The sequence below is a fragment of the Microcaecilia unicolor genome, chromosome 7, assembly GCF_901765095.1.
Source record: "Microcaecilia unicolor chromosome 7, aMicUni1.1, whole genome shotgun sequence".
Taxonomy (NCBI): Eukaryota; Metazoa; Chordata; class Amphibia; order Gymnophiona; family Siphonopidae; genus Microcaecilia; species Microcaecilia unicolor.
In genome coordinates, this window is record NC_044037.1 from 187,695,752 (window position 1) to 187,713,214 (window position 17,463).

Below are 17,463 nucleotides of genomic sequence, written 5' to 3' on the forward strand. Positions count from 1 at the left end.
CAAAACCCCATCGGGAATCCTACCAGCTTTTTGTATCTTTCAATCCTAACCGATTGTATGTTTGGTGATAACTAACCCCAGTCTCAACTTGACTGCCTGATTATCTCCTACATGTATTCTCAGGCTGGGTCACTGCTCACCCTCCATGGCTGGGTCACCACTCACAATGTGAGAGCCATGGCCGCTTCAGTAGTCCATTTCCACTATTCCTCCATTGAAGACATTTGTAAGGCGGCTACATTGTCTTGTATCCACACCTTCACTGCTCATGACTGTCTGAAGCAGCTTTCTAGGCAGGATAGGCGATTTGGACAAGCAGTCCTGCAAAATCTTTTTACTGCTTAAAAGTAAATTCCACCCTCCAACCCTGTTTATCCACCAAGCTGACTATCTCTTTAATTGAAGAAGCTGATTTTATTATGAGCCTGGTAGCTAGCGAGTTTCACATATGAGAATGTTATGCCTGCTTGTCCTTGGAGAAAGCTGTTACTTACCTGTAGCAGGTGTTCTTCGAGGACAACAGGCATCTATTCACATCCCTCCCGCTTCCTCTTGGAGTTGTTAACTTAGCTTTAGTACTGTACCGCTGGTGCCGTGTGCAGGCAGGAAGACACCCATACATGCGAGGTGGGGGCAGTGCCTCAAAGATTTAAAGTGACAGTGCTCTTGGATGACGTCACACACATGTAAGAATATATGCCTGCTGTCCTCGGAGAACACCTGCTACAGATAAGTAACTTAGCTTTCTGTTTTTATTTCTCCTATTGTTGTGGTACACACCTAGTTTGACTTCTTGGGTTTCCCAGTTTAATTTGTATCTTTTATATTTCTAATTTGTGATCCCTTGTTCTGTATTTGGTGTGTGACCGAGGTGTGGTATTCTGTTGGCAAGTAGTTTCTACGTAGAACTCTGTAGCAGTCCGACTTGTTCTGTTTTTACCTGTACTAGGTGTTGGTATTCTAGGGCCCTGCCTGTTCTTAAGTAGGGCTGTTGTTTAAATCATAGGAATTGGTGCTACTGCTGTATGGTAGATTTGCTACATGTATGTTGGAGTTAGGATTTTCCAGGTTTTGTTATTTTCCAATGTGCCTGGTAGTGGAGAGAGATATTAAATACTGAGATAACGTGAGAATCAAATTTTTTTTTAAATTTTTGTATGGTAACTTCCATGGAGAAAATGTGCTACTTATGATCTGCACCTGTTGTTTGGGGTGGGGGGGAGATTGTTTACATTTAATATATAAGAACTGACATACTGTATCAGACCAAAGGTCCATGAGGGTTATGTATGCAGTGTTACAGATGCGAGCATCATTCAAGTGTGTCCTGACTGAAAAAAGTTTGAGAACTACTGCCTTATAGATATTTTACACAAGATTATGTATTTGGCGGAACCTTTGTAAATTACCTCTGGAATTTAGTATGTCTGGAGCTGGATGTCTGAATTTGTCTGAATTAGTCTCAGTATTCTGTGTAAAACGGGGCTTATAATGTATACATTTGCCTTCAAGCACTGTTCAACATCCAAAACATCAGAGACAGATATTTGGTTGTAGTACTTTCTCACATTTCAAAGTACATTCTGAAAAAAAAGTAGCGAACCTGCACATTTTTCTGTTATTGTGGGTAGTTACTCAATTTATAACATTAGCTTTCTTCTGTGAACTTAGTCTTTTTTTTAATAGTATCTTGTCATGCATATATTAAGGAAGTAGGTAAAATGTGAGTTTGCCATTTGAAACGGCTGTAAAATTTTTTCCAGAACATGTGTGGGCAGAAATATTGGCAGCGAATGCCCGGTTTGTCACACACCTGCTTGGGTAAAAGATGTACAGATAAACAGACAACTGGACAATATGATTCAGCTTTGTAACAAACTGCAGAACCTGCTTCATAAGAGCAAGAGCACCACAGGTAGGTTATAGAGTACTTTCATTGTAGAGAATCTCTTGATGCATGATGATTTGGCAGCTTCTGGAAAAGAAGAGGTATGTATTAACCACTGTTGCTCCATTAAGCAGGATGTATAGGATGTTTTATCGAGGTCTTTGATTTATTTAGAAACTAGGATAAAAATTAGAGAGATTTATTTTGAAAGTTGCTGTTAACCTTTTTGGTACATATGAGAGATTTTCTGTATATTAAAAGCCGGGGTGGGTACTTCGGCCCAGAAAGGCTTTCATGCCAGTCTGGTTTTCCAGATAACCGTACTGAATGTATAGGAGACAATTTTGTATGCATTGCCTGCAATCTGCACAAATCTGTTTCATATAATACATACTCATTAGGGTTAGCAAGAAGACCTCTGTTGCTGGTAGTCTTTGATGGCTGAAGTACCCACAGTCAATATTTAAATTATCTTGGATATGTGGGTTTTTATGTTTAAATCATATTTTTCTTGGTTTTAATAAATGACAACACAGGGCACAGTACATTGCTTATAACAGGTTGAAAATCCAAAATGCAATCAAGTGAAAAAAAAAAATCCCCAAAGCCCTACCCCCCCTTCCCAACATTGGAACCAAAACATCAAGATCCAGGTATCAATCCAAAGTAGAAATTAATAGGTAAATTAAGGATTCCACCGCAGGCTCTGTGGGTTAAAGTGTTCCAGAAATACTCTCAAATTCTCCAAAATTGTTGTCCAGTAGGAGAATCAATATCAGTAATATCCAATCTCTGCATTTGTAGAAGTTGTATCATTTGCTGGCGCCACATCAATAAGAAAGGAGGTTCTGGAGACAGCCACAAAAGAAGAATTGCCCTTCTTGCCACTAAAATTGTATAGGCTAGAAATCCAAGAAAACCAGGAGGGAGTGGTTGGCTTGGTCCATAGAGCCAATGTCAGGAACACATCTCAAAGTGGGTTTCCAGATATGGGCTACAAAATCTGTGAGGTGTTTCCAGAGGATTAAAGTTTGCAGGCAGTACCAGAACATGCGGCCCAAAGTTGCTCCAGACTGTAAACATTTAGGACAGACATCCGAAGCCAATCCAGCCCGAGACGTAGCATACATTTGTAATATTGCTCCCACAGTTGCACGTTGGATGTAATTCCGTGAACACCGAGCAAGCATGCATGCAATGCATCCTTCTCTAGAGTAATCGCCAAATCTGTATTCCACAAAGCGAACAGACTCGCATAATCAATGTCTGGAGTAGTGTCCAAAAGAAATCTGAGTTAAGTCAGTGGGACGTTGCTGGGAGCCCAAAGATCAGACAATGTCTCCTGTAAATCCTTGCACCCAAGGTAAGCTCTGAACATAATGCTTTAGTTGTAAATAGGCAAAGTGATCTGTAGCAGGCAGATGGTACTGTGCCTGCAACTCCATGAAGGGGCGAAATTTGCCCTCATCAGTGAGCACTTGGAACAAATAATGGATATCTTTAGCTTTCCATACTGAGAAGGTCTTAATGTCAGTATTTGGTGGGAAAGAGGGATTCTGATGTATAGCCAAAAAAGGAGTCACTACTGTAGAAAATTGGTGTTGGTGACAAAGCCATCTCTAGACAAAACGAAAGAGACAAAAAAAAATACCACAATGTTTAAAATCTGGTGGAAGCGTCCACTTGTTATGTGAAAGCAACTGAAATGGATTTTTGGGACAAAACTGGTACCAGAATACTGAGGCGTTTTCCACCAACCCCATGGAAATCAGTCATTAATATGATGCATGCCACACGCCATTGTGAGATATCGCAAATTTTGCAATCCCAGTCCTCTATGAAGCTTTAGCATTTTATACAGATGATGACATTCTTCCTTTGTTGAAAACTGCTGTGAGGTGCCTGACCTTGCTCCATTGTAAAAGCATTTGGATATTGTAGTGGGCTGGCTTCAGGAACAGCGTCTCATTTTGAATATTCATAAGATTACTGCCTGTTGGTAATCAGGTTCTTACGAATGTCCTTTGGTACTTACTAGATGTCCTAGGCATCCTTTTACCAAACGGCAGTAAAAAGTGGGTCTTTCCTTTGCGCTAAGGCCATTTTTATTGCTGGGGTAAAATGGCCGAATTTCCTAGTTTTTTGTATTAATGGCCGTGTGCTAATTTTGCCATTACCACATGACCATTAAAACAGATTAGCATGTGAGCCCCCTTCCACCCATTATGTAGGCAGTAAAGGCTCATGCACTAAGCACACACTAATCAGTTAGTGCTCAACAATGTAGCTGCACTAACTGATTATCGCAGAATATGCCCACTCTTCACCCTCAGAAACACCTCTTGACCAAAAAAGAAATTTAATTTTTAGCACATAGCACTTGCCAAAATTACCGAAGGACACCTCAGTGCACCCCAGGGTATGCCATTTTTTGCTGCAGTATGCACATGTTAGTGCTTATCGCAGCTTTGTAAAAGGACCTCCTAGTGATAATATCAGATTCCTTTAGATAATTGCGAGTAATGGTGGATTTTCATCTTTCATTCACAGAACAAATTTTGAGTTTCTTGAAATTGAAATAAAACAAAACAAAAAAAGAAAATAAAATGCCACCTCTTTTTATTGGACTAACAATGCATGTTTTTTGAGTAGCTTTTGAAGGCAATACATTCTTCTTTTAGTCAGAGTTTATTGAAGAGGTTTTTTTTGCTGTGGCAATTATGTGCTATTAGATATTTGATGCTGAAATACATTTGTGTGTTGCTTATATCTAGGATTTGATTATTGTAAGGAATGGAGGGGTTACTGTTTTTTTTTTTTTTTTTTAATTTGAGATACTTGCAGACTTTTCAAAATTGACAGTCTGTTTTCCATGAGGGTGTTACGAGCATATGATGCTGCTGTTGATACAGTGGCATTGGTTACTGGTGCAGTGTAGAGTGGAGTTTAAAATGTTAATGTTTGCACACAGAACATTTTTATGATTGCATTCCTTATCTGGCTTCGTTGACAGTTTTGTATGTGCTGGGTAGAGTTCTTAGAGCATTGTTGGATCATCGATTGGTGATTTCGGCCTCTGCTGCTGCCTGTTTCAGCGTTTTATGGTCGAATACATTTTTTTCTACAGGTGCCTATTTTGTGGAACAGAATCCAGAGTTTCCTTTGGGCTATCTTTTTGAATCTGTTTTTGTAATTCAGGATGCAGGGACCTGAAGGACTGAGTGAAGGGTTGTTGGGGAACTCAGTGGTCCTTTTATGATCTGATTGTGTGAGCGGTTTTCCTATCTATAGTTGTAAATGGGTGTCGTCGTCGTCGATGATACACTGAAACCTTCTGCTCAGTGTGCTGCTGCGGCTAGGAAAGCGAATAGAATGTTGGGTGTTATTAGGAAGGGTATGGAGTCCAGGTGTGCGGATGTTATAATGCCGTTGTATCGCTCCATGGTGCGACCGCACCTGGAGTATTGTGTTCAGTACTGGTCTCCGTATCTCAAAAAAGATATAGTAGAATTGGAAAAGGTACAGCGAAGGGCGACGAAAATGATAGTGGGGATGGGACGACTTTCCTATGAAGAGAGGCTGAGAAGGCTAGGGCTTTTTAGCTTGGAGAAGAGACGGCTGAGGGGAGATATGATAGAAGTGTATAAAATAATGAGTGGAATGGATCGGGTGGATGTGAAGCGACTGTTCACGCTATCCAAAAATACTAGGACTAGAGGGCATGAGTTGAAGCTACAGTGTGGTAAATTTAAAACGAATCGGAGAAAATTTTTCTTCACCCAACGTGTAATTAGACTCTGGAATTCGTTGCCGGAGAACGTGGTACGGGCGGTTAGCTTGACGGAGTTTAAAAAGGGGTTAGATAGATTCCTAAAGGACAAGTCCATAGACCGCTATTAAATGGACTTGGAAAAATTCCGCATTTTTAGGTATAACTTGTCTGGAATGTTTTTACGTTTGGGGAGCGTGCCAGGTGCCCTTGACCTGGATTGGCCACTGTCGGTGACAGGATGCTGGGCTAGATGGACCTTTGGTCTTTCCCAGTATGGCACTACTTATGTACTTATGTACTTATAAACCTTTGTGATCTGAGTCTGGTGATAATGCCTCTGTGTAAGTCTCTGGTAAGACCTCACTTAGAGTACAATGTACAATTCTGGAGACCCCCATCTTCAAAAAGATATAAACAAATGGAGTAGATCCTGAGGGCGGCTTCTAAAATGGTGAATGGTCTTCATCATAAAGCATTTGGGGACAGACTTAAAAATCTCAATATGTATACTTCAGAAGAAAGGCAAGATAGGTGAGATATGATAGTTTAAATAACTCCATGGCATAAATGCGCAGGAGGTGAGTCTCTTTTAGTTAAAAAGAAGCTCTGGAATGAGGGGACTTAGGATGAAGGTGAAAGGGGCAGACTTGAAATTAACCTAAGGAAATATGTCCTTATGGAAAGGGTGCTGAATATGTGGAACGGCCTTCCAGTTCAGGTGGTGTTCGTCAGTCTTCTTTTGTCCGCGCTCGGGACGGTCGTGTTTTGCCGCCGTTTCGTGCCCCTCAAGTTGACCTCGTGCGTCTTCGCGATTTTCGCAAAAAAAAAAAAAAAAAAAAAAAGAGACCGATCCGGTCTTTACCCCTTTCCTGTGTTTCCAGCTTTTTCCCCGCGTAAGTTTCCTTTCGCTTTCGGGACCGGCCTATTTGGCCTCGGTACGGGTTTTTTTCTCCCTTCTTTTTGGTGCCTTTCGTCATCATCGCGAATTTTGATTTCGCCGGCGTGATTTTTCCGCCCATGTCATCGAAGTCTTCCAGCGGCTTCAAGAAGTGCACCCAGTGCGCCTGGGTAATCTCGCTCACTGATAGGCACGCTTCGTGTCTTCAGTGTCTGGGGCCTGCAGTCTTTGTGCTCTTTTGAAAAAGAGGACTCAGGTAGCGAGATTGGCCCAGTGGAACGCGTTGTTCTCGGGCTCTTCGATGACAACAGTACGGGACGCATCGAGTGCATCGACGTCGACAGCATCGAAGTCTTCGACCTCGGCATCGACTGCATCGAGGCTTCTACCTCCTGCATCGTCGGTACCGAGACATCGAAAGGCTGCGTCGACGTCGGTGGTACCGGGACCTCCGCTATTGCTGATGTCGTCGGACGGTGGTGCTTCGTCTGGAGTGCAGGTGAGGGCTGTCCATTCCCCTGCTGGTGGCGGTGAGCCTTCGGGTGGGTCTCCCCCTACCCTGAGGGCTCCTGCGGTACAGCCCCCCCGAGATCGACCTTCTTCGGCCTCGGCCCCGAGGAAGCGACGGTTGGATTCTACGTCCTCCTCGTCGGTACCGGGAAGCTCCGGTGACATGCTTCGCTTGAAGAAGTCAAAGAAGCATCGTCACCGGTCTCCATCCCGTCTCGGTACCGAGAGCTCTGGGTCGCCGAGGCAGTCGGCACCCAGTAGGCATCGGCACCGGGAGGACCGCTCACCCTCAGTTCAGGAGGTGTCGATGCGCTCCCCCTTGGACAGCCCGGAACCGCCTCCACGCCCGGAACAGACTCTGACCTCGACACCTGCATCGGCTTCTCAGTCTTTCTCCACAGCCGCTTTGCACGAGAGTCTCCGGGCCGTTCTTCCAGAGATTCTGGGAGAGCTGTTGCGCCCTTCTCCTCTGGTACCGGGGGTGCTTGCACCACCGGTACCATCGAGTGAGGCGACGGCTGGCCCCTTGCCCGAGGTGAGGTCTCCGGTAGGCTACGGCCACCTCCCAGGCAGACTCCACGACGACGTCGGCGGTGGGAGCTTCGCCGGTGCTGGCGAGGGAGTCCACCTCTCGACGCTCCTACCGTGGCCGTGTTTCCACGGAGTCGAGTCGGGACACGGCTTCAGACGCAGGTTCGTGAACTTGTGTCTGATCCCGATGGTGAGGCCTCGTGGGAGGAGGAGGAGGACATCAGATATTTCTCTGACGAGGAGTCTGATGGCCTTCCTTCTGATCCCACTCCCTCCCCTGAAAGGCGGCTTTCTCCTCCCGAGAGTCTGTCTTTTGCTGCCTTTGTCCGGGAGATGTCTACGGCCATCCCCTTCCCGGTGGTTGTGGAGGATGAGCCCAGGGCTGAAATGTTTGAGCTCTTGGACTATCCTTCTCCACCTAAGGAAGCGTCCACAGTACCCATGCATCATGTCCTAAAAAAGACATTGCTGGCGAACTGGACCAAGCCACTAACTAATCCCCACATTCCCAAGAAGATCGAATCCCAGTATCGGATCCATTGGGACCCAGAGCTGATGCGCACTCAGTTGCCTCACGACTCTGGTGTGGTGGATCTGGCCCTAAAGAAGGCTAAGAGTTCTAGAGAGCATGCTTCGGCGCCCCCGGGCAAAGACTCCTGAACCTTAGACTCCTTTGGGAGGAAGGCCTATCAATGCTTGTGGCCAAGATTCAGTCCTACCAGCTCTACACGAGTATCCATATGTGGAACAATGTGCGACAGTTGGCGGGCTTGGTGGACAAGCTCCCTCCTGAGCAAGCCAAGCTGTTTCAGGAGGTGGTCAGGCAGCTGAAGGCGTGCAGAAAATTCCTGGCCAGAGGGGTATATGATACCTTTGATGTTGCGTCCAGGGCTGCTGCTCAAGGTGTGGTGATGCGCAGACTCTCATGGCTGCGTGCCTCCGACCTGGAGAATAGGATCTAGCAGCGGATTGCGGGCTCCCCTTGCCGAGCGGACAACATTTTTGGAGAAAAAGTCGAACAGGTGGTAGAACAGCTCCACCAGCGGGATAACGCTTTCGACAAATTCTCCCGCCGGCAGCCTTCAGCATCTACCTCCTCAGGTAGACGTTTTTATGGAGGAAGGAGGGCTGTTCCCTACTCTTCTGGTAAGCGTAGGTACAATCCTCCCTCTCGCCAGCCTGCGGCCCAGGCTAAGCCCCAGCGCGCTCGCTCTCGTCAGCAGCGTGCGCCTCAGCAAGGCCCTACGGCTCCCCAGCAAAAGCAGGGGACGAGCTTTTGACTGGCTCCAGCAGAGCATAGCCGACATCAACGTATCCGTGCCGGGCGATCTACCGGTCGGGGGGAGGTTGAAAGTTTTTCACCAAAGGTGGCCTCTTATAACCTCCGACCATTCGGTTCTTCAAATAGTCCGGTAAGGATACACCCTCAATTTGCCCTCGAAGCCTCCAAATTGCCTACCGGGAGCTCAGTCCTACAGCTTCCAGCACAAGCAGGTACTTGCAGAGGAACTCTCTGCCCTTCTCAGCGCCAATGCGGTCGAGCCCGTGCCATCCGGGCAAGAAGGGCTGGGATTCTATTCCAGGTACTTCCTTGTGGAAAAGAAAACAGGGGGGATGCGTCCCATCCTAGACCTAAGGGCCCTGAACAAATATCTGGTCAAGGAGAAGTTCAGGATGCTTTCCCTGGGCACCCTTCTTCCCATGATTCAGGAAAACGATTGGCTATGCTCTCTGGACTTGAAGGACGCCTACACGCACATCCCAATATTGCCAGCTCACAGGCAGTATCTGCGATTTCAGCTGGGCACATGTCACTTCCAGTACTGTGTGCTACCCTTTGGGCTCGCCTCTGCGCCCAGGGTGTTCATGAAGTGCCTGGCTGTAGTAGCAGCAGCGCTTCGCAGGCTGGGAGTACACGTGTTCCCTTATCTCGACGATTGGCTGGTGAAGAACACTTCCGAGGCAGAAGCTCTACAGTCTATGAAGACGACTATTCGACTCCTGGAGCTACTGGGGTTTGTGATAAATTACCCAAAGTCCCATCTTCTCCCGGTACAGAGACTCGAATTCATAGGAGCTCTGCTGGATTCTCGAATGGCTCGTGCCTATCTTCCGGAGACAAGGGCCAGCAACCTGCTGTCCCTCGTCTCCCGGGTACGAGCGTCCCAGCAGATCACAGCTCGGCAGATGTTGAGATTGCTTGGCCACATGGCCTCCACAGTTCATGTGACTCCCCTGGCTCGTCTTCACATGCGATCTGCTCAATGGACCCTAGCTTCCCAGTGGTTTCAGGCTGCTGGGGATCTAGAGGACGTGATCCACCTGTCCACGAGTTTTCTCAAATCCCTGTACTGGTGGACGATTTGGTCCAATTTGACTCTGGGACGCCCTTTCCAAATTCCTCAGCCACAAAAAGTGCTGACTACGGATGCGTCTCTCCTGGGGTGGGGAGCTCATGTTGATGGGCTTCACACCCAAGGAAGCTGGTCCCTCCAGGAACAAGGTCTACAGATCAATCTCCTGGAGTTAGGAGCGGTCTGGAACGCTCTGAAGGCTTTCAGAGATCGGCTGTCCCACCAAATTATCCAAATTCAGACAGACAACCAGGTTGCCATGTATTACATCAACAAGTAGGGGGGCACCGGATCTCGCCCCCTGTGTCAGGAAGCCGTCAGCATGTGGCTGTGGGCTCGCCGTCACGGCATGTTTCTCCAAGCCACATATCTGGCAGGCGTAAACAACAGTCTGGCCGACAGGTTGAGCAGGATTATGCAACCTCACGAGTGGTCGCTCAACTCCAGAGTAGTGCGCCGGATCTTCCAAGTGTGGGGCACCCCCTTGGTAGATCTCTTCGCATCTCAAGCCAACCACAAGGTACCTCAGTTCTGTTCCAGACTTCAGGCCCACGGCAGACTGGCATCGGATGCCTTCCTCCTGGATTGGGGGAATGGCCTGCTGTATGCTTATCCTCTCATACCTCTGGTGGGGAAGACTTTGTTGAAACTCAAGCAAGACCGAGGCACCATGATTCTGATTGCTCCTTTTTGGCCGCGTCAGATCTGGTTCCCTCTCCTTCTGGAGTTGTCCTCCGAAGAACCGTGGAGATTGGAGTGTTTTCCGACCCTCATCACACAGGATGAAGGGGCGCTTCTGCATCCCAACCTCCGGGCTCTGGCTCTCACGGCCTGGATGTTGAGAGCGTAGACTTTGCCTCTTTGGGTCTGTCGGAGGGTGTCTCCCGTGTCTTGCTTGCTTCCAGAAAAGATTCCACTAAGAGGAGTTACTTCTTTTTAAGGAGGAGGTTTGCCGTCTGGTGTGACAGCAAGGGCTTAGATCCTCGCTCTTGTCCTACACACACCCTGCTTGAATACCTTCTGCACTTGTCTGGTCTCAAGACCAACTCGGTAAGGGTTCACCTTAGCGCAATCAGTGCATACCATTACCGTGTGGAAGGTAAGCCGATCTCAGGACAGCCTTTAGTTGTTCGCTTCATGAGAGGTTTGCTTTTGTCAAAGCCCCCCGTCAAACCTCCTACAGTGTCATGGGATCTCAATGTCGTTCTCACCCAGCTGATGAAACCTCCTTTTGAGGCACTGAACTCCTGCCATCTGAAGTACTTGACCTGGAAGGTCATTTTCTTGGTGGCAGTTACTTCAGCTCGTAGAGTCAGTGAGCTTCAGGCCCTGGTAGCCCAGGCCCCTTACACCAGATTTCATCATAATAGAGTAGTCCTCCGCACTCACCCTAAGTTCTTGCCGAAGGTAGTGTCGGAGTTCCATCTGAACCAGTCAATTGTCTTGCCAACATTCTTTCCCCGTCCGCATTCCTGCCCTGCTGAACGTCAGCTGCACACATTGGACTGCAAAAGAGCATTGGCCTTCTATCTGGAGCGGACACAGCCCAACAGACAGTCCGCCCAATTGTTTGTTTCTTTTGATCCCAACAGGAGGGGAGTGGCTGTGGGGAAACGCACCATTTCAAATTGGCTAGCAGATTGCATTTCCTTCACTTACGCCCAGGCTGGGCTGGCTCTTGAAGGTCATGTCACGGCTTATAGTGTTAGAGCCATGGCAGCGTCAGTGGCCCACTTGAAGTCGGCCACTATTGAAGAGATTTGCAAGGCTGCGACGTGGTCATCTGTCCACACATTCACATCTCATTACTGCCTGCAGCAGGATACCCGACACGACAGTCAGTTCGGACAGTCAGTGCTTCAGAATCTGTTCGGGGTTTAGAATCCAACTCCACCCCCCTAGGCCCATGTTTATTCTGTTCCAGGCTACACTCTCAGTTAGTTGGATAAGTTGTTAGGTCAATCTCAGTTATGGCCTCGCCGTTGCGAGGCCCAATTGACCATGTTTGTTGTTTTGAGTGAGCCTGGGGGCTAGGGATACCCCATCAGTGAGAACAAGCAGCCTGCTTGTCCTCGGAGAAAGCGAATGCTACATACCTGTAGAAGGTATTCTCCGAGGACAAGCAGGCTGCTTGTTCTCACGACTGGGTTGACGTCCGCGGCAGCCCCCACCAACCGGAAGAAGCTTCGCGGGACGGTCGGCACGCAGGCCACGCCCACCGCGCATGCGCGGCCGCCTTCCCGCCCATGCGCGACCGCTCCCGCCAGTTACTTTTTTTCTGCGACTGAGAGAGTGGTGCGTTTGCCTCTCTCTCTGTTCAGCCGCCGGATTTTCGACCGCGTTTACGCGGATCGTCGCTTGGACCGTTCGGTTCCCTCTGTTTTGTTTGTATTGTTTTAAAGAAAAAAAAAAAAAAAAAAAGAAATTTTTTGCGCGTGTGGAGCACGCGCTCCCCTTTTTCCCTCGCTTTCTAGCGGGGACGCCACGTTGCGGCCTAGTGGCCGCTCGGTCGGTTGATTTTTTCGTGGTGTGATTTTAGCCACCATTGCCGACTTTGACTTCGCCGACGCGATTTTTCCGTCGATGTCCTCGAAGGTCCCGAGTGGATTTAAGAAGTGTGGTCGCTGCGGCCGGCCGATCTCGCAGACCGACACCCACGCTTGGTGCCTCCAGTGCCTCGGGCCGGAGCACAATCTCAAGTCGTGCGCTTTGTGTCTCGGTCTCCGGAAACGGACTCAGGTTGCGAGGCAAGTTCTGCGGGACCGTCTTTTTGGAACTTGCGCCGGCCCCTCGACGTCGACCTCGACGGCATCGGTATCGAAGGCCGGTTCTTCGGTACCGATATCGATGCCCGAGACATCGGCACCGATGGCAGCGACCCCAGGAGAACAGGTCCCGTTGGCCCGCCGGTCCGCCGGTGAGAGTGGGGTTGAGAGGCCGCGTGGGCAGTCGGCCCCGGTCACTCCCTCAACTCGTGAGCCACGGGACCGAACCCTGTCGGACCCGGTACCTCGAGACCGAGGGGGATCGACCTCCTCCTCCTCCATGCCCTCCGGCGCCGGTGACGTGCACCGGAAAAAAGATAAGAAGCGCCGTCACCGGGAGCCCTCGGTGCACCCTGAAGAGGAGTCGACGCCGAAGCGTCATCGCAGAGAGGAGAGATCTCCGTCGGTGGTGGAGGTACCGACGCGTCGGGGTTCCGGCACCTCGGTGCCGTCTCCTGGCCCCCAGCAGCTTCTGGCACCGACACCTTTACCGGCCCCACCGCCTTTCCCGGCAGCGGGCCTGGACGAGTGCCTCAGAGCCATCCTTCCGGGGATCCTGGAAGGGCTGATGCGCCAGGCTGTGCCGGCGTCGGGGGTGCTTGCGCCCCCGGCGCCGATGACTGTGGCGCCGGCGAGCTCTAGCCCGGCGCCGGGGCTGTCGACACCGCCGCCGCTTGCGGTGCCGGTCTCGACCGCCACGCAGGTGGAGTCCCCGTCGACGTCGATGGAGGGAGCTCCGTCCCCGCCGGCGCGGGAGTCCACCGCTCGACGACACCGAGACCTTGGTGCCTCGACGTCGAGCCGGGCCCGGTACCGGACTCAGCTACATGAGCTAATGTCCGATACCGAGGATGAGGACTCGTGGGGGGAAGAGGAGGACCCGAGATATTTCTCCTCAGAGGAGTCTACGGGCCTTCCCTCGGACCCCACGCCGTCACCGGAGAGGAAGCTCTCACCTCCTGAGAGTCTCTCCTTTGCCTCCTTTGTGCGGGATATGTCTATAAGCATTCCCTTTCCCGTGGTCTCTGTGGAAGAGCCGAGGGCCGAGATGCTCGAGGTCCTCGACTATCCATCACCACCTAGAGAGTCCTCCACGGTACCGCTGCACAATGTCCTGAAGGAGACGCTGCTTCGGAACTGGGTGCGACCACTAACTAACCCCACCATTCCCAAGAAAGCAGAGTCCCAGTACAGGATCCACTCTGACCCAGAGCTCATGCGGCCCCAGTTGCCCCATGACTCAGCGGTCGTGGATTCTGCTCTCAAGAGGGCACGGAGATCGAGGGATACCGCCTCGGCGCCCCCGGGGCGGGAGTCTCGCACTCTGGACTCATTTGGGAGGAAGGCCTACCAATCCTCCATGCTCGTGACCCGCATCCAATCTTACCTGCTCTATATGAGCATCCACATGCGGACCAATGTGCAACAGCTGGCGGACCTGGTCGATAAGCTCCCGCCGGAGCAGTCCAGGCCTTATCAGGAGGTGGTCAGGCAGCTGAAGGCGTGCAGAAAGTTCCTGTCCAGGGGGATTTTTGACACCTGTGACGTGGCATCTCGTGCTGCGGCCCAAGGTATAGTGATGCGCAGGCTCTCATGGCTGCGCGCCTCTGACCTGGACAACCGCACCCAGCAGAGACTGGCTGACGTCCCTTGCCGGGGGGATAATATTTTTGGCGAGAAGGTCGAGCAGATGGTTGACCAACTGCATCAGCGGGAAACCGCTCTCGACAAGCTCTCCCACCGGGCGCCTTCAGCACCCGCCCCCGCGGGCGGGCGTTTTTCCCGGGCTCGGCAGGCTGCACCCTATTCTTTTGCGAAGCGTAGGTACAACCAGCCGGCCCGAAGGCCTCGTCAGGCATAGGGACAGCCCCAGCGCGCTCGTTCCCGTCAACAGCGTGCGCCTAAGCAGCCCCCTGCGCCTCCACAGCAAAAGCCGGGGACGGGCTTTTGACTGGATCCATGGGAACATAGCCGCCCTACAAGTGTCCGTACCGGACGACCTGCCGGTCGGAGGGAGGTTAAAATTCTTTCACCAAAGGTGGCCTCTCATAACCTCCGACCAGTGGGTTCTCCAAATAGTGCGGTACGGATACGCCCTGAATTTGGCCTCCCTGCCTCCAAATTGTCCTCCGGGAGCTCAGTCTTTCAGCTCCCATCACAAGCAGGTACTTGCAGAGGAACTCTCCGCCCTTCTCAGCGCCAATGCGGTCGAGCCCGTACCACCCGGGCAGGAAGGGCAGGGATTCTATTCCAGGTACTTCCTTGTGGAAAAGAAAACAGGGGGGATGCGTCCCATCCTAGACCTGAGAGGCCTGAACAAATTCCTGGTCAAAGAAAAGTTCAGGATGCTTTCCTTGGGCACCCTTCTGCCAATGATTCAGAAAAACGATTGGCTATGTTCCCTGGATTTAAAGGACGCATACACTCACATCCCGATACTGCCAGCTCACAGACAGTATCTCAGATTCCGCCTGGGCGCACGGCACTTTCAGTATTGTGTGCTGCCCTTTGGGCTCGCCTCTGCCCCACGAGTGTTTACAAAGTGCCTCGTGGTGGTAGCGGCCTACCTACGCAAGCTGGGAGTGCACGTGTTCCCATATCTCGACGATTGGCTGGTCAAGAACACCTCGGAGGCCGGAGCCCTCCGGTCCATGCAGTGCACTATTCAACTTCTGGAGCTGCTGGGGTTTGTGATAAATTACCCAAAGTCCCATCTCCAGCCAACTCAGTCTCTGGAATTCATAGGAGCGCTGCTGAATTCCCAGACGGCTCAGGCCTACCTTCCCGAAGCGAGGGCCACCAATCTCTTGGCCCTGGCTTCGCAGACCAGAGCGTCTCAGCAGATCACAGCTCGGCAGATGTTGAGACTTCTGGGTCATATGGCCTCCACAGTTCATGTGACTCCCATGGCTCGTCTTCACATGAGATCTGCTCAATGGACCCTAGCTTCCCAGTGGTTCCAAGCCACCGGGAATCTAGAGGATGTCATCCGCCTCTCCACCAGTTGCCGCACTTCACTGCTCTGGTGGACCATACGGACCAATTTGACTCTGGGACGTCCATTCCAAATTCCGCAGCCCACGAAAGTGCTGACGACGGATGCATCTCGCCTGGGGTGGGGAGCCCATGTCGATGGGCTTCACACCCAGGGTCTGTGGTCCCTCCAGGAAAAGGATCTGCAGATCAACCTCCTGGAGCTCCCCAGCGATCTGGAACGCACTGAAGGCTTTCAGAGATCGGCTGTCCTGCCAAATTATCCAAATTCGGACAGACAATCAGGTTGCAATGTATTACGTCAACAAGCAGGGGGGCACCGGATCTCGCCCCCTGTGTCAGGAAGCCGTCGGTATGTGGCGTTGGGCGTGTCGGTTCGGCATGCTTCTCCAAGCCACGTACCTGGCAGGCGTAAACAACAGTCTGGCCGACAGACTGAGCAGAGTCATGCAACCGCACGAATGGTCGCTCCATTCCAGAGTGGTACGCAAGATCTTCCGAGAGTGGGGCACCCCCTCGATGGATCTTTTCGCCTCTCAGACCAACCACAAGCTGCCTCTGTTCTGTTCCAGACTTCAGACACACGGCAGGCTAGCGTCAGATGCCTTTCTCCTTCATTGGGGGACCGGCCTCCTGTATGCTTATCCTCCCATACCTTTGGTGGGGAAGACCTTACTGAAGCTCAAGCAAGACCGCGGCACCATGATTCTGATAGCGCCCTTTTGGCCCCGTCAGATCTGGTTCCCTCTTCTTCTGGAGTTGTCCTCCGAAGAACCGTGGAGATTGGAGTGTTTTCCGACTCTCATTTCGCAGAACGACGGAGCGTTGCTGCACCCCAACCTTCAATCCCTGGCTCTCACGGCCTGGATGTTGAGGGCGTAGACTTCGCTGCGTTGGGTCTGTCTGAGGGTGTCTCCCGGGTCTTGCTTGCCTCTAGGAAGGATTCCACTAAAAGAGTTACTTTTTCAAGTGGAGGAGGTTTGTCGTTTGGTGTGAGAGCAAGGCCCTAGAACCTCGTTCTTGCCCTGCACAGAACCTGCTTGAATACCTTCTGCACTTATCAGAGTCTGGCCTCAAGACCAACTCAGTAAGGAATCACCTTAGTGCGATTAGTGCTTACCATTATCGTGTGGAAGGTAAAGCCATCTCTGGAGAGCCTTTAGTCGTTCGATTCATGAGAGGCTTGCTTTTGTCAAAGCCCCCTATCAAGCCTCCTACTGTGTCATGGGATCTCAACGTCGTCCTCACCCAGCTGATGAAACCTCCTTTTGAGCCACTGAATACCTGCCATCTGAAGTACTTGACCTGGAAGGTCATTTTCTTGGTGGCAGTTACTTCAGCTCGTAGGGTCAGTGAGCTTCAAGCCCTAGTAGCTCATGCTCCATATACTAAATTTCATCACAACAGAGTAGTGCTCCGCACTCACCCAAAGTTCCTGCCGAAGGTGGTGTCGGAGTTCCATCTTAACCAGTCAATTGTCTTGCCAACATTCTTCCCCAGGCCGCATACCCGCCCTGCTGAACGTCAGTTGCACACATTGGACTGCAAGAGAGCATTGGCCTTCTACTTGGAGCGGACACCGCCCAACAGACAGTCCGCCCAATTGTTTATTTCTTTCGACCCTAACAGGCTAGGGGTCGCTGTCGGGAAACGCACCATCTCCAATTGGCTAGCAGATTGCATTTCCTTCACTTACGCCCAGGCTGGGCTGGCTCTTGAGGGTCATGTCACGGCTCATAGTGTCAGAGCCA

General features: G+C 50.8%; 1 protein-coding gene across 1 annotated transcript in view; it reads left to right on the forward strand.

The window, feature by feature from the left end:
* The window catches only part of BARD1 (BRCA1 associated RING domain 1), a 169,770-nt gene that overhangs the window by 28,656 nt on the left and 123,651 nt on the right, over window positions 1-17,463 (forward strand). The window contains exon 3 of the mRNA XM_030210467.1: window positions 1,764-1,915. Coding sequence (XP_030066327.1) covers window positions 1,764-1,915 — 152 coding nt within the window. The remainder of the gene's footprint in view (window positions 1-1,763; window positions 1,916-17,463) is intronic.